Source organism: Rhinoraja longicauda, chromosome 2, assembly GCF_053455715.1.
Source record: "Rhinoraja longicauda isolate Sanriku21f chromosome 2, sRhiLon1.1, whole genome shotgun sequence".
In the NCBI taxonomy this organism is placed as follows: domain Eukaryota; kingdom Metazoa; phylum Chordata; class Chondrichthyes; order Rajiformes; family Arhynchobatidae; genus Rhinoraja; species Rhinoraja longicauda.
In genome coordinates this window covers 75,525,862-75,550,637 of record NC_135954.1, presented here as the reverse complement: position 1 = coordinate 75,550,637, position 24,776 = coordinate 75,525,862, and the positions used below count along the sequence as shown (strand labels likewise).

General features: G+C 40.5%; 1 protein-coding gene across 2 annotated transcripts; it reads left to right on the top strand.

Moving 5' to 3' along the window:
* The first annotated feature begins 33 nt into the window (after positions 1-33).
* klhl7 (kelch-like family member 7) lies at positions 34-24,776 on the top strand. 2 transcript variants are annotated; one of them, XM_078421614.1, is made up of 12 exons: positions 34-562; positions 1,230-2,132; positions 3,166-3,268; positions 3,377-3,470; positions 4,513-4,637; positions 6,028-6,203; positions 9,508-9,682; positions 11,688-11,830; positions 12,732-12,972; positions 17,353-17,554; positions 23,068-23,165; positions 23,846-24,776. In XM_078421614.1, the coding sequence occupies exons 3-12, from the start codon at positions 3,259-3,261 to the stop codon at positions 24,127-24,129; spliced, it is 1,548 nt and encodes a 515-aa protein (XP_078277740.1). In that variant the 5' UTR covers positions 34-562; positions 1,230-2,132; positions 3,166-3,258; the 3' UTR covers positions 24,130-24,776. The 2 variants fall into 2 exon arrangements, with proteins under 2 accessions (XP_078277740.1, XP_078277730.1); XM_078421604.1 differs by lacking the exon at positions 1,230-2,132.

The window sequence follows — 24,776 nt, the reverse complement described above, 5'->3', positions numbered from 1 at the left end:
CTGCCTGCCTGCCTGCCTGCCCGGTGCCAGCCTGAGAGGGCGCCAGCGAGGGCTTCTCCTCCCCAGCCTGGCCTGGGTTCGCTCTGCCGCGGATTGTGGGTGGCCGCCGGTCGGGCAGCCCGCCAACCTCCACACCGTTTACACATATCCCGTTCGCAACTTCCCCTTCGCCGAGGCACATCCCCCGCCCGCATCGAGAGTCTCCACATGCTGCTGCATGAGATGGTTTCCATCCCCCTCCGTGCAGTGCTGGTGGCCGCAGGCCACGGCCTGAGGCTGAGCGCCGGCGAGGCCTGGACCTGGTGACTGACCTTGCCTTGGGCCGAACATTGTTCCCTTTTCACAAACCTCCCCCGGTTGTGAATTGTCGCCGGTGACAGCTGGCCCTGCCCGGCCCCGACTCCACTCGACTCCTCGCCTGCCGTCCCTCAATGTTGCCATGGCCTCTGTGACCACAGAGAAAGGCTCCATAAAGAAGAAAAGTGAGAAGAAATTCGCAGCCCGAGAGGAAGCCAAGCTCCTGGCAACTTTTATGGGTGTCATGAATAACATGCGCAAACAGGCAAGGATTTTTCCTATATGTCTAAGGAGGGTCAAATGGGGCTAAAGCATAAGAGACTAGAAAGGTTGTAGATTGACATATTCTGTCGACACCCTGAATAGTTGATGATTCTTGTGATAATATTATTATTAATTACTATTGTGCGGTAAATTCATTAATAGAGACGTGGCCAAAACTTAAAGATTACATGTGTGTTGTGATCAAGATCCAAAGGGGTCTTGGTCGACAAGTTAGGGAGCCTTTCTTGGGGAGGGAGTTGGAGGGGGTTTGGGGATGCACAGCTGACAAGGAGCAATGTAACTGTAATAGGTCAACCTTGGCTGAGTGGTTGTGTTCTTGCCTTGAAGTCAGAAGATCTGAAGTTGAAACACATAATCTATAATGATAATTCAGAGAGGACAGAGGGAAGGTTAACATTTCCTGGTGTCATTGTTCTCCTTAGAAGTAAAATGTTGGGTTTGAAGAATAGAAGGTAATTCTCCTGATATTTCATCAAAATGTATTTCCCCCCCAAACATTTTGGCAAATACTTCCTTGATATTTGGATCTTGTTATGACAAATTGGCTGTAATATTTCCTGCATTACATGATAGATAAATCCGTGACAATGATGTGAAACATTGAAAATAAAGAATTTGCAATTTTTCAATTCAATCTGCCACAACAGATCGACAGCAGATGCGATCTCGCTGGCTCTCCACTCTGCTAGACCACTTGGGCAATAGAACCATCAAGCTGTTCATCGACTGCAGCTCCACATTCGACATCTTCATCCCTGACAAATCCATCGTCAGACTCGGGGGAACTGGGTCTCTGCTTCTCCCTATGCAACTGGATCCATGGCCCTATTCACCAGCAGACTTCAATCAGTATGAATTGGCAACAGCACATTCTTCTTACTGACTGTCAGCACAAATACACCACAGGGATGCACACATAGTTCCTTGCTCCATTGTCTCTGTATCCATGATTATGTCGCTAAACACAGCTCCAATGCCATCTTTAAATCCATTGACAATACCACAGTCGTTGGACAAAGTATGGATAACAACAAGTAAGAATGTAGACGGGAGATCAAATATTCTAATTGAGTGGTGCCGAAACAACAGCAGCCTTGCTCTCGGTTAACAAGACCAAGTAGTGTATCGTTGTCTTCAGGAAAGGAAAGGATCAAGCACCTGTCTTCATTGGCAGAACGGTGATGGAGAGAGTCAACAGCTTCAACTTCCTGGCCATACACCTTTCTGATGATCTATCCTGCACGTAACATGTTGATGCAATCACAAAGAAAGCTCACCAACGTCTCTATTTCCTCAAACGTTTGAGGTGATTCAGCATGTCACCAACTACTTTATTGAACTTCTGCAGGTGTATGGTGGAGAGCAATACTGACTGGTAGCATCGCAGCCTGGTTCAGTAATTCAGATGCTCAAGAACAAAAAGAGGCTGCAGAAAATGGTGAACATTGCCCAGTCTATTATAGGTATTGGCCATCCCACCATCAAAGGGATCTTGAATTTCATCAAAGACATGGCCACATTCTCTACGCGCTGCTACTATCAGGAAGAAGGTACGGGAGCCTGAGAACCGTTGCCTCCAAATTCACAAACAGCTTCTTCCCATCAACTTTTAGGTTCTTAAACCACCCTGCACAACCCCACCTTAGCACAAGCCACCATGGACCTTACACTACCACGGTTGCTCATCATACTTTGAATTTTGCACTATCGTGGTCACATTACTTAGAATAACTGATAATTTACTGTATATTGTTGTTCCATCTAATGTGCCTATAAAGCTGCAGCAAGTAAGAATTTCATTGTTCTGGTTCATGTCTGGTGAATATGATAATTAAACTCTTAAATCTCTTGAATTTTTGGACTGAGCCAAGGCTAAGAACTGACAAGTGACAATTCAGATGTAATCCAGTACTTTGTTGGCGCATATAAAATTTGTGGGTTCAAAGTAATAACCCATTTACTTAAAGCTTTGTTGGATTGTTGGTTAATGTGAAGTTTGTGATTGGGGAAGGGGACCATTGACACATGCTTGAGTTATGATCGGAGAGGACAGGGTAGAAAAATTGTGGTATTGTTTTAAAGATTGCAAAGTTTTGAAGTCACAGTGTACTATAGAGTCAACAATGTTGTTTGTGATTTATAATGGGGACCATCGCAGGAAATAATTCAGATGGGCAATAGTTGAAGGGATAAACACGACTAGAGCTAATAACTTTTTCAACATCTTAAACAAGGATTCGCAATATTTACAACAATGAATTTAAACTTTTTTTAATATTGTGAATTATTGCGTATTACATTGACTGTTTCTAACTCAAAGTTAGCGATTGCACATTACTGCCCAAGGTCATGTATCTTTCCAAATCACCTTAGCTGCTAAGCGTTCTAGAATATTTTCTGTTTACACAAGTGCTGTTGAGAAAAATAGTAATAGCTGTGATTCCAAAAATTGAGCAAATAAATATGAGAACATGGTGAGCAGATGGGATTAGTGATACTCATTACATAAATACAAGCACTGATGTGGATTGGATGAATAAAATAGCTTATTTCATCATTATAATCCTTGTGTTTTATCTTCAGAAAATTCTCTGTGACGTTCTTCTGGTAGTGTCGGATAGAAAGATCCCAGCTCACCGGGTGGTACTTGCAGCTGCCAGCCACTTTTTCAGTCTAATGTTTACCAGTAAGTTGGCTTTTGTCATTTTTTATTTTCATAAGATGATAATTTATAGTGCTTGCACTTTACTCAAAGCTAAGCAATAATTAATAGTCTTGCTCATTTTCTTCTTAGCAAATATGCTTGAATCAAAGTCTTATGAAGTAGAACTCAAAGATGCTGAACCTGATATAATTGAACTACTGGTAGAGTTTGCATACACTGCCAGGTATGTGTTTGTTACCTTTTATCTCTTACTTAATTATTTTAAATATTGTGAATCCTTGTTTCCATCACATTCACTGTTTTAAGTTTCCAACTCGAAGTGCTTTCCAGTGACTGCAATGTTTAGTTCACTGCATGGCTAGTTACAAACCTGTACCCTTGGGTCTCCATGTTGTAAGAATGTGTAAAATTATGAGCAAGTTAAAGCTTGTATTCCTTGTATATAGTTTTGGGCAAGGAATCGATTTATCTGAGGTTTTATTGGTATGTTATTCTTTATACTGGAATTGTGTACACAATCTTTTTCTTTCATGATCTTGAGTTTGAATATGTTGTAAAACTAAGGAGGGTTGCTCCCTGCCTGTGACCTGGCTGCTTGTATAGTTGTCCAGGTTTTACAGAGCCATTTGATGGGAAAGCTTGTGTGGGCATAGGTAGATGTGTTGTCCAATCCTGAGTTGGGCCTCACTGACTACAAAAATCACTACAGCAAAGCCAATCGCCAAAACCATTGCCATTTATTTTCCATTTATTTTCGATTCATTAATAAACTGAGATTCTACTCCTCGGACTAATTAGTTATATTCTCTTGGGACATGAAGGTAGTGACGTCAATTTACACTAGTAAAATACTTTATGTATTTGTTAAACAGTAGATTGGACCATGCCAGAGCATGGTCCAAATATACTTATATTTTACTATAATTAAAGCTGATGATAGTGGGAGCCCACTTATCATATTTATCATATGTAGAAAGGGGCTGAGTCTGCGAGGGATTTAAGAGATCCAGGGCTGCTATTCACAATGTGAGCATAACTCTATGGTGTCATGATGCCCAGGGAGGTCCCTGGTGAATCTTGTTCTTGTGGATCAACCAAGAATGTTAAAAAAAAATGTCCACTCTCCAACAGACTTTACCCCTGGTATTCAATGAAAGGATTTGATTTCTATTTTTAAATGACAACCGATGTGTCACATAATAAGGAAAAAATTCCTTTTAAAGAAACAACATTTACAATTTTAAATGATGTTTTAATTTTTACAGGATCTCTGTTAACAGCAATAATGTTCAATCGTTATTGGATGCAGCAAACCAGTATCAGATTGAACCAGTGAAGAAAATGTGTGTTGAATTCCTTAAAGAGCAAATTGATGCCTCAAATTGCCTTGGTATGTTACATTAAGGGGCTGCCTTATGATGTGGCAGGATGTTTTGATGTGCTTTTCATTCTGTGAAATCTTCCCTTTTTTTAAGTTGTAGTTTTTTTTTAAAGCATAGGGTGCTGCACGTTCGTTAGTAAACTTAGTGAAATAAACGATACTGGAAACAAATCTCTTTAATATTGATAGTAGTTTGATTTTAATTATTGCATGTCTCTTTGCTGGTCAGAAAAAGACACAAAGTGCTGGAGTAACCCAGTGGGTCAGGCATCATCTCTGGAGAACGTGGATCGGTGACGTTTTGGGTTGGGATCCTTCTTCAGACTGATTATAGGAGGGGGGGAAAGCTGGAAGAGAGGTGGGCTCAGGACAAAGCTTGAGAAGTGATAATTGTATACAGGTGAAGTGTTTTGATTGGCAGCTGGTTGGACAAATGCCAGATAAAAGGCTAGGAGAAAAGATAAGGGGCTTGAAATATGAAGCCAGAGAAAAGGATATAGATGGTGGGGTGGATATGGTGTGGGCGGGATTGTGCAATAAATGGATGTGCATCCAGGTGGGGCACAGAGAAGAGAGGGGGGAAGGAGGGAAGGTATAAATTCGATGTTTATACCATTGGGTTGTAAGCTACCTAAATGGAATATGAAGTGCTGTTCCTCCATAAGGCCATTCCATCAGCCAATGGAGGAAGGCCAGGACAGAAAGGTCAGTATGGGAGCGGAAAGGGCAATTAAAATGGTTAGCAAACGGGAGATCCAGCAGGCCTTGGCGGACTGAGCGCATGTGTTCGGCAAAACAGTTGTTGCGTCTACATTTGGTTTTGACGATGTAAAGGAGGCCACATCGGGAGCACTGAATGCAGTGGATTTTGCACCAAATTTGTAGTTCTTTGTGTCTACATTTTCTGATATCATGTGCAAACCAATGCTTTTGGTGCTTTGTGTAACGAGTATCTTAATATTTCCCCCCACAGCTCCTAAAACTCTCCAATAAAAATGTATTTGATTATACCTTCAAGTGTTAGAAAATTAGTGCACCAGTGAGCCCTGTGGAGGAATTATCCTTTGGCACTTCTAAGGTCTGAAAAATGAAAAATAGAAAAACAAAGCTTTTCACTGTTCCTCGGCACACGTGGCAGTAACAGCCCTAACTATTTAGGGCACTGAGTGTAATTTTTGCTGCCTCATCATAGAAAGTCATTAAAACTACAATGGGTTGAAAAACTAATAGGAGACACTGAATATCTCTGGCAGAAGAAATATCTGATATGTCCTGTGCCTTGCTATTGTGCAATATGATAAAACTTATATGATTGTATATGATAAAATTATATGATTGTATAGGATAAAATATGTTAATACAATAAAACTTTTATGATTGTATCTGACTTTGTTCACAGGAATAAGTGTTTTGGCAGAGTGCCTCGACTGCCCAGAACTCAAGACATCTGCAGATGGATTCATTCATCAGCATTTCACTGAGGTTTATAAAACAGATGAGTTTTTACAACTTGATGTCAAAAGAGTAACTCATTTGCTGAAACAAGATGCACTAACAGTTAGAGCAGAAGATCAGGTATGATCAGTCATTTTCAAACTGTTCTGAAAATCTCTTTATCCAGAGTTGATATTGGTTTATTATTGTCACGTGTAACTAGAGACAGTAAAAATCTTTATAATCATATCATAAATGAGCACAATCGAACCATGAGTGAGTGCAATAAGTACTGCAAAAGAGAAAGGAAACAGAGTGCAGAATATAGCGTTACAGCTACGGGGAAAGTGCAGTTAATAAAATGCAAAAACTAATAAGGTTTGGAAGATCGGGAATATATCCTCAGCATATGATGGGTCTGTTCAAGAATCTGATAACAACAGGAAAGAGGTGCTCCTGAATCTGGTGGCATGTCCTTTCAAGCTTTTGTATCTGCCTGACGGGAGAAGAGGGAATGATTAGATAGTGAGTAGTCCATGAATATGTTGGCTGCTTTCTCAAGGCAGCAAGGTGTAAATGGAGTTGATGGGGAAAGATGGGATATTCTGGTTGTATGATGGAGTGGGCTGCATTCACAAATCTCTAATTTTTTTGCTGTCTTGGGCAGAGCAGTTGGCAAACTAAGTTGAGGCATCCTGATAAGATGCCTTCTATGGTACAACTGTAGAAATTGGTAAGAGTAATTTGCGAGCGAGCAGCTGAGAGTAGGAGTAATGTAGAAGATTTTATATAAAACGGCTGTTAACATCTTGGTGTAACTGCTCCAAGTGGTGTATAAAAGAAAGGCAGGCACTAGTGGAGGGACCATGTTGGGACCAGCTGTGTGTTGAGGTAATGTTTTTGAGGTGAAGTGCTTTGTTGAGGGTAAATTGGAAGGCGAGTTAGTGGAGAGTGATGGCAAGGTAAGGGGAGGTCTTTTTTTGTGTGCTCTTCATTGGTCTTAGTGCAGCTAAATAATTTGTATGCTCCTCCTACAGGATGTGGGAGTTGATTGAACCCATTTAAGATCATGTTTACAAAGGGTGTCCACAACTCAAAGAACTTCAACTTGGTTTGATATATGGGGACCCTGATGCATCAAAGAGGAGGAGATTTAGATTGCTGGATTGAAAGATACAGCTTGGAAATAGACCCTTGAGCCTACCAAGTCCACTCCATCCATCGATCACCCACTCTAACTAGTTCTGTTATCCTACTTTCGGATCCACCCCCTACATACTAGGGGGAATTTCACAAAGGCCAATTAACCTACAAATCTGTACCTCTTTTGGATGTGGGAGAAAACTGGAGCACCCATAGGAAACCCTCATAATCACAGGAAGAATGGGCAAACCACACAGACAGACATCGTCTGAGGTCTTGAACCCGCGTCTCTGGCACTCTGGCAGCAGCTCTACCAGCTATGCCACTGCTGTTTTGAACAATTTGTTCCAAAAGGTAGCCACGCTACTTAGATTAAGTAATGTATAATTGATTGGTGGGTATGTCTACGATAGATGCAAATAAGAGAGAAATAAGGTAGCACGATAGGAGCTTGAGGCACTGTGTTTGTCCAACAGACAAAACTTCTTGCAACCAGTGTGCACAAGTGTGGAGTCTGCAAAGGCATTAACTTGGTAGATAGATTGGAAACGACATTAAAAGTAACTAAATCTTTCCTGATCTCTCACCTTTGTGTAATAGATGCAAGACCGCTGAGGGTACACTCGCTCACCACTTTTGGACTTGTCCAAAACTTCACAACTTTTGGTGTCTTTTATTTCAATGGTACTCTACTGTTTTAAATGTCACTTTAACTCCGGACCCTGAAACTGCTCTATTCGGGTATTCCACATCGCTTGAAGCTAGACCATAATGCTCGCACAATTCTGGTTTATGGTATGGTAATTGCCAACAGATGTATTTTGAAACTATGGAAATCAGACTCTGCTCCTCAGTTTGAGACTTGGTTAACAGAATTAATGGGCATCTTACACGTAGAGAGGCTGAGATATGAATTGTCTGGCAACCCTCAGAGGTTCTTCAACATATGGAACCCAGTGCTGCAGCATATTAAGGACAAGTAAAACTACCCCCTCAATGCCACACGCTTTTGTACCTTCTTTGAATCCAGCAGTGAAAATACTGAAATATTTGACTTGTGAAAATTACCTTGCCTCATCTTTTTGTGCTTTTGGCTTTTTTTGTCACATTGTAGTTATGTTTTTTTAAATTTTTTAAATTTTATTTATTTGTATGTTTTTGTTTATTTGTTTTCATGATTATGTAGGGAAGGGGAGGGATGGGGTTTACTGTTGTTGTTATATGCACTGTAATTAATTAAATTAAAAATTAAAAAAATAAACATTAAAAAAAAAGTAACTAAGCAGGATTAACATGAAAAAAATTAACAGACGGTTTACAAAAAAAAATCTTGCAACGCCACATAAAAACCAACAGGCAAAATGGTCCAATCACGTGAAACAAGAAAAGCTGAAGATATTATTAGATCAAAGACTTATAGTGATGTTTAACTGCCCCCCCCCCCCCCAGGAAATTAAGGTACAGTGAAATTTGAGTTACCATACAGTTTTACTAAGTGAAAAGCAACAAGACGCACAGCCACATATAATAAAAGTTAACAGACATCCACCACAGCGGCTCCCCACATTCCTCACTGTGATGGAAGGTAATAAAGTCCAATCTTCTCCCTCTTTATTCTCCCGCGGTCGGGGCTGTTGAACCATTCGCAGTCGGGGCCATCAAAGCTCCCGCAGCCGGCGATCCGAAGCCCTCGCATCGGGGTTATCGAAACTCCCTCATCGGGACAATTGAAACTCTCCGCGGCTTGGAGTTCCCGAATCGGTCTCTAACCAGGGACCGCGGGCTCCACGATGTTAAAGTCCACAGGCCCGCGGTTGGAGCTCTCCACAATCGATCCCCGCAAAGGGATCGCAAGCTCCACGATGATAAGTCTGCGCTTTGCCCGCGGTTGAAGCGCAGAGTCGGTCTCCAGGAAAGGCTGCGCCACTTCAGGATGTTAGGCCGCAGTGGGGACGGAGATAAGATACGGAAAAAAATCGCGTCTCCGTCGAGGTAAGAGATTGAAAAAAGTTTCCCCTAGCCCCCCACCCCCCCACATAAAACAAATCAAGGAATACTAAAACATACTCTTTAACACGTACTTAAAATAACAAAAAGAGAAGAAAGGACAGACAGACTGTTGGCGAGGCAGCCACTTGCTGGCGCCATCTGGTGTATTCCAAGAACCTACATCAGTAATATTTGGGATATGTGGATAGTATGTCGCCATAATCTCAATGTTTCATGATATAGATATGTTAAGTATAATGACAAACACTTGTGTTTTCTAATTTTCATTTTTTTTTTTTTTTTTTCATTGTAGGTTTATGATGCAGCAGTTAGATGGTTAAAATATGATGAACACAATCGACAGCAATATATGGTTGATATTCTGGCTAAAGTCAGATTTCCACTAATCTCTAAAAACTTCTTAAGCAAAACTGTCCAAGCGGAATCACTCATTCAGGATAACCCAGAGTGTCTTAAAATGGTTATTAGTAAGTATGTTTGTGCCTCCCAGAATTATTGCTATATATATAGTTTGAGTGGAAGCAGTTTAATTATTTAAACTTTGTTCTTAACTAAGTAGATTATAATGTAGACTACATATTTCACGTTAACGTTATCAATGACTATTTCCTGAGCTTTGGTCCAAAGACTTTCAATAGCCGGCATATTTCCAGAGTTGAATATGATAACTGACCTGTGGTTCTACAAAATACCGCTAAGTATAGACAGTTCTGCTATTTGGCATGTCTCCATAACACCAATTGGATATAACAAGACTGATGAATTAGACAACACCATTTCCATAATGTGGGCCGAATTGGTTATAACACTATTTTGACTGGGAATTAGAAAACTACTTAAAAGTTGATTTGGAAATTGACAAGCAGCAGAAAAAATTGTCTTGGTTTAAAAAAACCCCAGTTTAAATCAAAAAGTACTGTTTCCATAGACATTGTTATCTCTTAAAAACACAGCTGCTTGTGGCACATTGTGGGAGTTCCATTGAGATTGACAAGCATCCACTTTTATTTTTCACTTGTGCAATGATACCCAATTAAACAACATAACATGGAGCCTTTGCTATCTCGAGCTTTCTGTAACAATACTAAACTTTTAGCTATTAAAACTGTTCTTAATTTTGAAAATCCTGTGGGGAAAAATAACTTTCTTATTACGAGTCTGAAACTCTAGCTAATTCATCTTTTTCCCATGGACACAATCATTTTTTAATGTGGTTTTCTGTAGTACGAGGTTTCTTAAGAATGTAACTATCGTGTTGTAACATATCCAGTTGGATTATAAATAATATGTGGGTTATACAGCATCTGTAGGTGGGGGAGGAATATTTTGAGTCTAAACCCTGCATCAGGACTGAGAGTAGAGAGTGAAGATTGCCATTATAAAGAGAAGAGGGGTAGATGATTGCTAGATTGATGTCATAGAGTTATTCAACATGACTCCATGCCGATCTTCAAGCACTCATTTACACTAGTTTGACATGGATCCAACGTCATTCTTGCCATATTCACTTTATCTCCTCCTGGATTCCACCTCTAATGTACATATTTGGGACAATTTATCAAGTGGTCAATTAATCTACCAGCCCTCACGATTTTTGGATATTGTAGGAAACCGGAAAACCAGATAAAACACAAATGGTCACAGGGAAAACATGCAAGCTCCAGATGCAGCACTGAGGTTAAGATTGAACTTTGGTTACAAGAAATGTGAGGCAACAGCTCCTCTGGCTTTGTCACTATTGGACCTCCTCTATTATGTTAGGAATAACATCCAGTTGGTCAGAGGTTGGAGCATTATTTCTTCCGAGTATCAAGTTGTAATTTTCGAGAGTGGTGAGAATGTAATACGATAATTTATTAATTTAATTTGAATCATACGTATTTGTTAAGGAGCTTAAAGCACTGTCTTTTCACCGTTGAGAAGTAATTAAACCGAACATGGACATAGTTCAGCACATGAACAGGCCCTTTATCACAATGTCCATTCCAAACATGATGCCATTAAAATTACTTTGAATTGAATTCAAATGAAATGAGTAATACTATTATGTGAGATAAGGCAGTCTCAACCCAGTGAATAAGGGCATCAGATCGGAACCATCATTGTGTGGACATATTGTCTCTACTTATCTCAAACGTAAAGCATCTGCCCTGTTTACATCTTTACACGTTATCACTGTGGGTTTATCACTCGTGCAGTAAGAATAACTCTATGACATCAATCTAGCAATCATATTGCTTTGATGTTAGGATTAAAGGATATATTGTGGGGTGATATACTATTGCACTATCTGATCTGTGCTGGGACCAGGCAATACGAGTAGAATGACTTAACACTTTCAGAAAGGCAGATTCATTCATTATCTTGACTTTTGGAGAGAGCCAAAGAGTTTTAAAACCCTTCTCTGTTTAAGTCTAGACTTCAAAAAAGTCTTTGATACAGATCTTCATTGTTAATCATTCATTTCTGCAGGTGGTATGCGCTATCATCTTCTGTCTCCAGAGGATAGAGAGGAGCTGGGCGAAAGTACACGGCCAAGACAAAAGAAACATGATTATCGCATTGCTTTGTTTGGTGGATCTCAGCCACAGTCATGCCGTTATTTTAATCCCAAGGTAAAGGGTTGGCGAGGATGGTGGAATCAATAATCTGGGAACAGTAAATTTTGTGTAGAACTGTCATAACTTGCATTCTCATTGTAGATATAAGTACATCAACAAACCTAACCGACCATGTAACTGATGAAATCAGAGAACCATGAATAGTCCACATTTATATTGAGCTTCCACTTGAGTTATAATTTAAATTTTCCATTACAGTTATTTTAGAGTTGAAATTGTTATTGGCCATCGATGCAAATAATATTTTGTCATGATTAAAATTATTAGTATTTATTTTCCCACAAACATGATGCCATATACGGTTGCAAGGATATCTTCTTCATGCTGCTTAAAAAAAAAAATCTGCAGTGGGATATTTTGGTAGGTCCATCATCCATTGAGAATCCAGTGTTAGTGCAATTCCTTTAGTCCTTGAAAATAAGTTCAAACGTTTAGAACTGTGTAAACAGTTCAATTTCCAAATAATCGGGAGGTTTTTCCGTAAATAATGGGCCTTTGTTATGGGTTCAGGACCCAGTCAGAGACGTAAACAGCAAATTTGACCTTACACTTTAAGATGGTACTAAGAGAGAGCTGTGCTGTCTGATTTGTTAAACCAAGATCCCATTTCAGAGGATCATGAAACATTATTTAATAAAACAAACATGTAATTGTTTGTTTCCTGACCAATATGGAAATCAGTCTGAAGAAGGGTCTCAACCTGAAACGTCACCCATTCCCTCTCTCCTAGATGCTGCCTGACCTGCTGAGTTACTCCAGCATTTTGTGATACCTTCAATACGGAAACCTTGATCAATATTAGTAAAACAACTTATACTGCCATTGTTGCTTGTGGATGCTAGCTGTGTCAAGAAAGGCAATACATTAGTGCAGGTTTTTATTTTGATCCTTGCAGGATTATACTTGGATGGACATTCGTTGTCCATTTGAGAAGCGACGAGATGCAGCCTGTGTCTTCTGGGACAACGTTGTTTATATATTAGGTGGTTCACAGCTTTTTCCCATCAAACGAATGGATTGCTACAATGTAGTTAAGGACAGTTGGTATTCTAAACTGGGTCCTCCAACTCCTCGAGATAGTCTTGCTGCATGTGCTGCAGAAGGCAAGATTTACACATCTGGAGGCTCTGAAGTAGGTGAGTTTGTAGTCTCTTTATTCTACGGCATTTCTAATTACACTTTGTACAACAATATTTTCAAGCCACCTTAGGTGGATTTCCACTGGTGATGGGGACAAGAAAAGCAGATTATGGGAGCAATGACTTCATTGTTTCATTTTTTTCTGATCCTGGAAATCCCTGCCTAACATTGTAGGAATGCCATCACTACAGACCAGCAGATGGCTAATTTACTAGAAGGCAACCAGAGTGGGATCACCTGCACTAGGATACAGTGAAAAGCTTTGTTTTGCATGCTAGCCACTCGGATTGGATAATCAATCAAGATATAATTAATACAACCAAGTCACTCTCGAGTGCAATAGGTTGAGCAAAGGGGAAGATAGAGTGCAGTATATGGTTGTCACCATTGTAGCGCATCATTTCCATTAAAAAAGTCCAATGTCTGCAATGGGGTGGAAGTGTGTCAGATAATATCCTAGCTTATGGAAGAACTGTTCACAACCTGATAAGAAAGGTGAAGAATATGTTCCTGAGTCTGGTGATGCATGCTTTCAAGCTTCTCTACTTCTGCCAGATGGAAGCAGGAGGAAACATAGAAAAATAGGTGAAGGAGTAGGCCATTTGGCCCTTCGAGCCAGCAATATGATCATGGCTGATCATCTAAAATTAGTACCCCGTTCCTGCTTTTTCCCTATAACCCTTTATTCCTTTAGTCATAAGAGCTAAATCTGACTCTCTCTTGAAAACATCCAGTGAATTGGCATCCATTACCTTCTGAGGCAGAGAATTCCACAAATTCACAACTCTGGGTGAAGAAGTTTTTCCTCATCTCAGTCCTAAATGGCTTGCCCCTTATTCTTAAACTGTGACCGCTGGTTCTGGACTCCCCCAACGTCGAGAACATTTTTCCTACATCTAGCCTGTCCAATCCTTTAACAATTTTATATGTTTCCATAAGATCCCCTCCCATCCTTCTACAAGCCCAGTGGATTCATTCTTTCATCATATGTCAGTCTCGCCATCCCGGGAATTAACCTGGTACACCTACGCTGCACTCCCTCAATAGCAATAATGTCCTTCCTCAAATTAGGAGACCAAAATTGTATACTCAGATGTGAAGTTATCTCTTGTATATGAAAAGTTGAATTCCTCTTTATAATTAAAAAAACATTGATGAACCGTGAGGTATATTCTCATGAAGGCCAGGTCCGCTGCATACAAGTCAAATAATCCCGATAATGGGATAATCACTATCATCCCAGTGCCGAAGAAAGCTTGCTTTGTACTTTGCAAAGCTGAGGAAGCCAACAAACAATATCGGGTCTAACTTGAATCCCAGTATAATCATTCGGCCACCCACAGAATGTGGGTGCAAAGTGAATCAGGCAACATCACAGGTGATAGTGCGGCCCTACCTGATGAACTTAATGGTTTCTATGTTCGCTTTGAGCAGAAACCCAACTGATGACATCTGTGATGACATCAGATTCAAGTGTATCTCTTCTCAGGGTCATTATTGCAGCAGTTAGATCGGCCTTCCTGAGGGTGAGCTCACGAAAAGCAACTGGCCTAGATGGAGTCCCTGGCCACATCCTTAAACTGCGTAAATCAATTGGCGGGAGTATTCACTGACATCTTTAATCCCTCCCTACTCTGTTCTGATGTATCCACCTGTTTCAAGAAGACCACTATCATCCCAGTGCCAAAGAAAAGTAAGATTTTGTACCAACGACAACCATCCAGTGGCCTTGACATCCACTATCATGAAGTACTTTGAGAGGCTGGCTGTGGAATGCAGTAAATCGAATCTACCAAGCAGCCTTGACCCACTGCAGTTCGATTACTGCCATAACAGGCTGATGCCATCTCCCTGGTCCTACACCCACACCTGGAACACCTGGATAAGAGAGACACCTACGTCAAACTTCTATTCATAGACTTCAGCTCTGCTTTTAATACCATTATCCCATCCAAGCTCATCATAAAACTCGTGGAACATGGAGTCGGCACTCATTTCTACAACTGGATCCTCGACTTCCTGACCAACAGACCCCAATCAGTGAGGATAGGGGACAAATCATCCTGTAGGATAATACTGAACCTGGTGACTCGCAAGGATGCCATCTCAGCCTTATGCACTTTACTCCTTATGCACTCACGACTGTGCACCCAACTATAAATTTAACTCCATCTACAAATTTGCGGACGACACCACTATAGCATGCCAGATATAAAATAATGACGCAGCCAGAGTACAGGAAAGAGATGTAGAACTTTGTGACCTGATGTCAAGAAAACAACTTTTCTCTCGATGTCAGCAAGACAAAGGAGATAGTGATTGACTTCAGGAAGCGAAGCAGTAAACATACCCTGGTATACATTGATGGTGCCGAAGTAGGGATGGTTGAAAACTTCAAATTCCTAAGAGTATCACTAGTAAATTGTCCTGAACCACCCACATCGAAGCAATGGCCAAGAAAGCACACCAACGGCTCTACTTCCTTAGAAGGCTTAGGAGGTTTGGCACGTTTCCAACAACTCTCACCAACTTCTACAGATGTGCTGTAGACAAGATTTTATCAGGATGCATCGCAGCATGGTTTGGGAAAAGCTTCATTCAAGACTGCAAAGAATTGCAGAGAATTGTGGACGGGGCCCAGACCATCACACAAACCAACGTCCCTTCTATGAACTACATCTACACGCTGCCTCGGCAAGGCCACCAGCATAATCATTGATAAGTCTCGCCCTGGTCTCTCCCTCTTCTCTCTCCCATCAAGCAAGAGGCACAGAAGTGTGACAACGCATACCTTCAGATTCAGGGACAGTTTCTTCCCAGCTGTTATCAGGCAACTGAACCATACATCAACAATTAGAGAGGTACTACCTACATCATTGGAGATCCTTGGGCTATCTTTAATTGGACGTTACTGGGCTTTATCTGGCGCTAAACGTTATTCCCTTTATCATGTATTTGTACACTGGCCAGCTTGATTGTAATCTTGTATTGTCTTTCCGGTGACTGGTTAGCACACGACTAAAAGCTTTTCACTGTACCTCGGTACCTGTGACAATAAACTAAGCTAAATTAATTAATAACCAATTCCCCTGGGTATGTTTCCCTTAATTATTAGATATTTTGGGGACCTGTTCTAATATTTGCCTCCTTGACATTCAAATTATTTGAATTTCACACTGCTTTGAGGTCCTCGAGTGACATTATTGTGGTTTTCATCATTAATATGCCAGTGGTTAAATGTAACAATACTTTACCCTGAAGCCAAAATGTCTTTTGCTGCTACTCTGTTGTGATAACCTAAACTTTGTTGAAAGACAAACATTTACAGCTGGATTCTGAAAGCTCCTGTTTGTGTTATGGATGAGATATCAAAGCAGTGCTGGCTGATTTGAACAAAATATATTTAATTGCATTGTGGTTGGAAATAATCTGTTGTATTCTGATTAAATGGTTGTGATGGAGACGCAAGAGACTGCAGATGCTGCAGTCTGGAGCAATTCCAGATTTGTATACACAACCTCCAACCTCATCTACTGCATTCAGTGAACCTGATTATGGCCTCATCTAGGTGAATATTTGCAGTGCACCTATGCCCTGTTCGCAGTGTTCTTACAGAGCTCCCGGTTGCATGCCATGACAATGCCCCTTCCTGTTCGCACACTGACCTGACCATCCTCGACCTTCTCTACTGCCAGGATGAGGCCCAAAGCAACCAGAACAAGAACATCTCTCTGTCTCGTTCCAATCCACTTCTAGTCCTCATTTTTGTTTCCTTTCCCATGCTGCCCTTCCCCTCTAGTTCCATCCACCTCTCCTATCTAATTTAATCTACCCTTCATCTTTCCCACAATGGTTCAATTATCATATTCCTTACTCATCAGTTTCCAATACTCGTAGCCTTTGCATCCCCACTCATCACCCTACAGCAGCTGTTTCTGCCTTCACCCCCTCTTTACCCCACCTGGCTCCATCTGCCAATTTTTCCGCTTTCACCTATTCCTACTCTTTCTGCACCCCATCCTGGTTCCATCTTCACACCATCTTTCCATCCTTCACCTCTCGTTGGTCCACTTACCACATGCTGGTCATTATCTCACCCCCCCCTCTCCACTTTATCCTAATGCAGTGTCTTGACCCAAACATTGTAAATCACTTTCCCTCCACAGATGCAGCTCGGCCACTGAGATCACCCAGTAGCTTGTTTACTGCAACTGGTTGAGCTGTTGTTCCTTATGTTGGGAAATGTCAGATGAAACATCTGACAAATGTACGGCATGGACATGCTGATAGATAGACTGCTAAGTCTCAAAGATTACTGAATCACCACCTTTCTCAGAGGCACAAATCATTCTAATTGCTTTTGTTTTCTGATGCAGGAAATTCTGCTTTGTATCTCTTTGAATGTTATGATACCAGAACAGAGAATTGGCATACCAAACCCAGTATGTTGACACCTCGATGCAGTCATGGCATGGTTGAAGCAAATGGACTAATCTACGTTTGTGGTGGAAGTTTAGGCAACAATGTATCTGGAAGAGTTTTAAATTCCTGTGAAGTTTACAATCCTGCAACTGAGTCGTAAGTTTTAATAGTGGTGGTTTGCCGAAGTTGATATGGTTTGTGTAAAAATAAATTTCACCTAATTATGTTTATCTATTGATTTATTCACAAATTTTATTTTTGAAATAGTGTAAAAAAGACTGGCATTATTATTTGTCACAGTCTTTAATGGCAAGTAATAGCAATTGTAAAGCCATATTATGGTGACCAGGATCAGACTTGCTGTGATACATAGCTCCCTTGCAACACCATAGGTAACTAGTTTAATATCCAGGCTAAAACATGGTGTCATACCAATAGAAAGCTGGTATGTATAAAATAGACATAAAGAACTGCAGATGCTAGCTTACAAAATAAAGACACAGTGCCGGAGTAATTTGTGGGTCGGGCAGCATCTCTGGAGAACAGGAGACGTTTTGGGTCAAGACACTTCTTCAGAAATCTAAAGAAAGGTTCTGACCTGAAACATCACCAGTTTCCCAGTTGTAACTTCTAGTAAAGTTCTGATCATAAAGAAAAGATCATAAAGAAAATAAAAGCAGAAAATCCATGGAAAGTGAGTAATGAAAATAAGCATTAAAAATAGTATTCTGCAGTACAGGTCAAATACAAATATTGCAGCAATGAAAAGGGATGATAAGTTAGAAGGTTCAACAAATGAGGCTATATAGTCTGAACATAAAGAGAGCAATGAAACTGTTGAGAATGTCCTACAGATCTTTAAGCAGTTTGGTGGGAATGGACGAGAAAGTTTGGAAATTAATTTATAGGTAATTTTTCTGACAGGTGAAAACACTGGCGAAAATAGCCAGCTGGGATGCTGGCATTCATCAGTCGGGTGGGAGTGGGGAGATTTAATAAGAACCTGAGAAGCAACTTTTTCCACACAGAGGCACAGGAGTATATGGAGAGGCAGATGCAATAGAAACATTTAAAAGACATTTGGACAGGTACATGCTTAGGAAAGGTTTTGATTTAGGCCAGGCATGGGCAAATGGGACTAGCTTGGATGGGGCATCCTGATCGGCATAGAAGAGTTAGGTTGAAGGCCTTATATCCACGTGACTAAGGTCCCACATAGGAGATTAGTGGGCAAAATTAGAGCACATGGTATTGCGGGAAGGGTACTGACATGGATAGAAAATTGGTTGGCAGACAGAAAACAAAGAGTAGGGATAAATGGGTCCCTTTCAGAATGACAGGCAGTGACTAGTGGGGTACCGCAAGGCTCAGTGCTGGGACCACAGCTATTTACAATATACATTAATGACTTGGATGAAGGGATTAAAAGTAACATTAGCAAATTTGCAGATGACACAAAGCTGGGTGGCATTGTGAATTGTGAGGAAGATGCTATGAGGTTGCAGGGTGACTTGGACAGGTTGTGTGAGTGAGCTAATGCATGGCAGATGCAGTTTAATGTAGATAAATGTGAGGTCATCCACTTTGGTGGTAAGAACAGGAAGGCAGATTATTATCTGAATAGTGTCAAGGTAGGAAAAGGGGAAGTACAACGAGATCTGGGTGTCCTAGTTCATCAGTCATTGAAAGGAAGCATGCAGGTACAGCAGGCAGTGAAGAAAGCCAATGGAATGTTGGCCTTCATAACAAGAGGAGTTGAGTATAGGAGCAAAGAGGTCCTTCTGCAGTTGCACAGGCCCCTAGTGAGACCACACCTGGAATATTGTGTGCAGTTTTGGTCTCCAAACTTGAGGAAGGACATTCTTGCTATTGAGGGAGTGCAGTGTAGGTTCACGAGGTTAATTGCCGGAATGACGGGACTGTCGTGCGTTGAAAGACTGGAGCGATTGGGCTCGACCCGAAACGTCACCCATTCCTTCTCCAGAGATACTGCCTGACCTGCTGAGTTACTCGAGCAGTTTGTGATAACTTCGATTTGTACCAGCATCTGCAGTTATTTTCCTACACTACTGGAATTTAGAAGGATGAGAGGGGATCTTATTGAAACATATAAGATTATTAAGGGATTGGACACGCTAGAGGCAGGAAACATGTTCCCGATGTTGGGGGAGTCCCGAACCAGGGGCCACAGTTTAAGAATAAGGGGTAGGTCATTTAGAATGGAGGTAAGGAAAAAGTTTTTCAGTCAGAGAATTGTGAAGCTGCGGAATTCTCTGCCTCAGAAGGCTGTGGAGGCCAATTCTCTAGATGCTTTCAAGAGAAAGTTCGATAGAGTTCTTAATGATAGTGGAGTCAAGGGATATGGGGAGAAGGCAGGAACGGGGTACTGATTATGCATGATCAACCATGATCACGGTGAATGGCGGTGCTGGCTCGAAGGGCCGAATGGCCTACTCCTGCACCTATTGTCTACTGTATGACTCTAAATAGTAAGAGGTTCAATTACCCTAATATTAACTGGCAAACAATCCGTGTTTGATGTTTAAAGAGAGCACACTCATTTTGAAAAGCACGCAGAGGAACATTTTAGTTGGTATGTAGCAAGTCCAACAAGGGCGATAGGATGAGAATGAGTGGTGGTGTGCATTTCTAGATTTACCTTTTGAAAATGAAACTGAAAATGGAAGGAGAAGCAGTTGGAAAGTATTTTTATAGTGGTCATCGAAGCTTAGTTTTGGCATAGTTATGGAAAAGGATTAATAAAGATTCTAAGTAGAATATTTAAAATATGTAGGTTTTGGACATTAAATTGCAAGAAAGATGTGATTGCACATGAGTGGGTGCAGAGGACATGAATGGGAGTTGTCAAACTAAAACATATTACCCTTGATTAAAGGTAGGATAGGTTAGGATTGTTTTCTTTGGATCAGGAAAGGTTGAAGAGAATTGAGATCTATAAAATTAAGGGGCCGACATTGATTAGGTAAGTAGGACATATTTCCTGGAACAGAACTGTAAAAAAAAACCAGAGAGTATGGATGTAAAGTAGTTTAGATTAGAGATACAGCATGGAAACAGGCACTTCAGCCTGGCCACACTGACCATTAATCACCCGTTCACAAGTTACTTTTGTGTTATCCCACTTTCACATCCACTCCCTACACACTAGGGAAAATTTACAGAGGCCAATTAACCAACAAAGCCGAACGTCTTTCGGATATGGGATGAAACCCACGTGGTCACGGTTAACATTCAAACTCCACACACATAGCACTCAAGATCAGGAACAAACCCAGATCTCTGGTGCTTTGAGGCAGCAGCTCTACCAGTTGCGCCACAATGCTGCCCTAAATGTTAGTTTGATTGAAATTGAGGGTGAGGTTTTCTTTTTGACCAGATCTTTTTGACCAAGAGTTTGAAACTGACGACTTTGGAACTGACGACCTGAAAGGGTGGTGGAGACAGAAACTCTTATTTATTTTAAAATACCTGAATGTGTACTTGAGAAATTTGTGATCTGTTGGACTATAGACCTTGCACAGAATGAGGTATTTGCTCTTTTTCGACAGACACAGATACTAGGGCCAAATGGCAGCCTTGTGCCATCTCTCTCTAACTTACTTTGGTGTCAATATCGCTGAGCTTTTCGCTATTGCCACCTCCAATTCACCTTTGGCCAGAATCTCACATGAGCAACCTAAAGAATACTAGAATCGTACAATCAAGAAAACCTAAATGGACTGATCATAAAATAGGTAAACACAAGGAACTGCAGATGCCGGAATCTTGTGGAGAACACAAAGTTCTTGAGTAACTCAGTGAGTCAGGCAACATCTCTGGAGGACATGGATTGACAAAGTTTTGGATCAAGAGCCTTTTTTCGGACTGTGTTTGAAGAATGTCCCGACTTAAAAAGTTGCCTATCAATGTCCTCCAGAGATGCCCGACTGCTGAGTTACTCCAGCATTTTGTGTTCTACATAAAATAAATAACTTCACTTTAACTATTCTTATTCTCTCAACAAATACTAGTACTCAAAGGAACACGATAAATTTCTCTACTCACCTCTGACTCCTTTGGTGTTGGCAGCATCCTGTTCTATACTTAGAACCTCAGTTGTGCTCTCTACTTCCATAACATTTCTTCAGTTCCCAATTGCCCCTTTTCAGCAAAACTACAGGCTACAAAATATTGAGGATTCACTTTTTTAAAAACCCAGAATATATGCTCTTGTTGGATAAAGTAACGTTGTGCATGATTTAAGCCATTGTGTGAAGATACTTGTTGAAATCTTTGATCCAGAAGCAGCCATACATAGAATAAGTTTTAAATTATTTTTTTAATCCTTTTTTTACAATTGTCGTGCTTATAAAAGATATTTGTGTTACATAGAGTGATACAGTGTGGGAACAGGCCCTTCGGCCCAACTTGCCCACACCGGCCAACATGTCCTAGCTACACTAGTCCCATCTGCCCGTGTTTGGTCCATATCCCTCCATACCTGTCCCATCCATATACCTGTCTGTTTCTTAAATGTTGGGATAGTCCCTGCCTCAACTACCTCCTCTGGCAGCTTGTTCCAAACACCCACCACCCTTTGTGTGGAAAAAGTTACCCCTCAAATTCCTAAAAGTGCAAAAATCTTTTCCCCTTCACCTTAAACCTATGACCTCTGATCCTCGATTCACCTGCTCTGGGTAAGAGACCCTGTGCATCTACCCGATCTATTCCTCTCATGATTTTAACTATCTCAATAAGATCACCACCTCATCCTCCTGCGCTCCAAGGAATAGAGTCCCAGCCTACTCAACCTCTCCCTATAGCTCAGACCCTCTAGCCCTGGTAACATCCTTGTAAATCTTCTCTGTCCTCTTTCCAGCTTAACAACATTTTTCCTATAACTTGGTGCACAGCACTGAACACAATACTCTAAATGTGGCTTTACCAATGTCTTATACAACTGCAACATGACCTCTCAACTTCTATACTCAATACTGACTGATGAAGACAAATGTGCCAAATGCCTTTTTGACCACACTATCTACCTGCGACCACCTTCAAGGAACTATGCACGTGCACTCCTAAATCCCTTTGCTCTACAACACTCCCCAGAGCCCCATCATTCATTGTGTAGGTTCTGCCCATGTTAGACTTCCCAAAATGTAACACCTCGCATATCTCTGTATTAAATTTCATCAACCATTCCTCAGCCCACCTGGCCAATCGATCAAGATCCTGCTGCAATTTTTCACAACCATCTTCACTATCTGCAACCCCCTCACTTTTGTATCATCTGTACATGTTATGTACTTGCTATTCTATGCATTCTTTAGCCTTTTGTTTTCTATTTCTGTTCACTCTCTACCAAAGCGTTGGCAGTTTTGGCTAGTGCAATATGTGGATTCCTCTATTAGAATGGAACATTCACCAGAAAGGACAGTCGGGTGGGTGGTTTAAATGTTCCATCAGATGGATGATTTTTCAGTTCAACACTGTCAATCCTTCACTGATCTGATTGCTTTATTTAAGTGTTTAAATGTTCACTGGCATTCCTTTTTATTTAACTATGCTGTGCAGACGTGAAATAGTTATCAGAATCCGTGACACACATTGAATGCCTACTCAGAATTTTACTATACCAGTGCTTGAATTGGGTATCTCTTTCATAGGTGGACAGAACTTGCTGCAATGCTGGAGGCTAGGAAGAACCATGGATTAGTTTTTGTAAATGACAGAATCTATGCTGTTGGTGGACAAAATGGACTTGGTAAGGATACTTGATTTGTACCTACTGCTGTCTCCATTAACAGACAAAATATACTTGTTCGTCCATCTCTACATCGAATCTGATTAAAAATGCCTGCTGCATCTGGTTGGCTATTCTGAAGATATCCTTATTGGATTCACTTAGTTCTTTCTTGGCAGGTTTCCACCAACTGTGCAACATGTTGGTCCTTATTCTTTGTATCTCCATGCCACCAAAGTTTGGGATTACTGACTACTCTGGGGTTTGGTTAGTAGGCTGCCAATTAAACCTCTTATTCCCAACCTTCATTTGAAATTAACACCATATGAAGTTCAACAAAAAAGGAATATTGCTGTTTGACTCTCTGTGCAGATTTATTGGGGGTATTTGAAATTAAGTGACAACTCCTTTCATTTATGATAATAACAGGCTTCACACCCTCATCAGTTAAATCTGAGTTCAGGTTCCTGCTTTTCAAATCATATTCTGGATCCCAATTAACCTGTGAAATAAAAGGACAGACAGACAAATCCCTCAGAAACCCAGTACAATTTCCATGGCTTACAAATGTTGGATTTCTGCAATGAGAGAATAAAAACTGTATAGAAATGTCTAATCTACAGAAAATATGTTCCAAGTATTCATAGTTCAAAATATATGATTGTTAAGTTCAAAATTAAATTGTTTTTTTGTCCCCGCAGGTGGTCTAGATTCCATAGAATATTATGATATTAAGATGAATGACTGGAAAATGGTGTCGACGATGCCCTGGAAAGGGGTGACTGTTAAATGTGCAGCAGTAGGCTCCATAATCTATGTCTTGGCTGGTTTCCAAGGTGTAGGTCGACTAGGCCACATTTTGGAATATAACACCGAGACTGACAAATGGACAACTAATTCTAAAGTCCGTGCTTTCCCAGTAACCAGTTGTCTTATATGTGTTGTGGACACATGTGGTGCAAATGAGGAAAAACTTGAAACTTGAAGAAAACAAATCTTTGGAGCTACCAGAATGATGCCTGTTTCATCAGCTCATGCTGGCATAAACTGATATACGAATTTTCTAATTTAACGTCTTTTGAGTTGTATTAATGTTGATATTCAGGATTATTTCTTCAGAGTTATTAAAAAAGGTTGTTTGCCTAATATTGCTGCATTTGTTTTAATTGCTTAAAGTGTTGATTATTCTGGCAATTTCTGTGGAAAGAGGAATTTTTCATATAGTTTGGATTTCTAATTAGAACGTGGAAGTCCGGAAAATGACCGTGTTAGACAAAGAGCAAGGATGTTCTTTTGATATAGATTACAGTATTGAACGATTTAGCTTGGGAACAATCCATTGAGCCCATTACGTTTGAAACAATGTTTCTTCACATTCTTTGCTTTCTCTTCAATTGTCTAATCTTTTTCTAAAAAATTATATTTTGTGATTTGAAAGCATTCTTCTGACCTCCATTTTAAAGAAAGCATTATTTAAATTAATTAATGTCAACACCAATATTGCAAGGAGTATCAGCTGACAAACATGAAAAGTCTTCATCTGCTGACACAACAGTATCTCTGCCCTGAAACCTCCTGTGGGTAAAGTAAATACAAGAGATTTCTTAGACTTCCAGTGGATTTTTTAAAAAG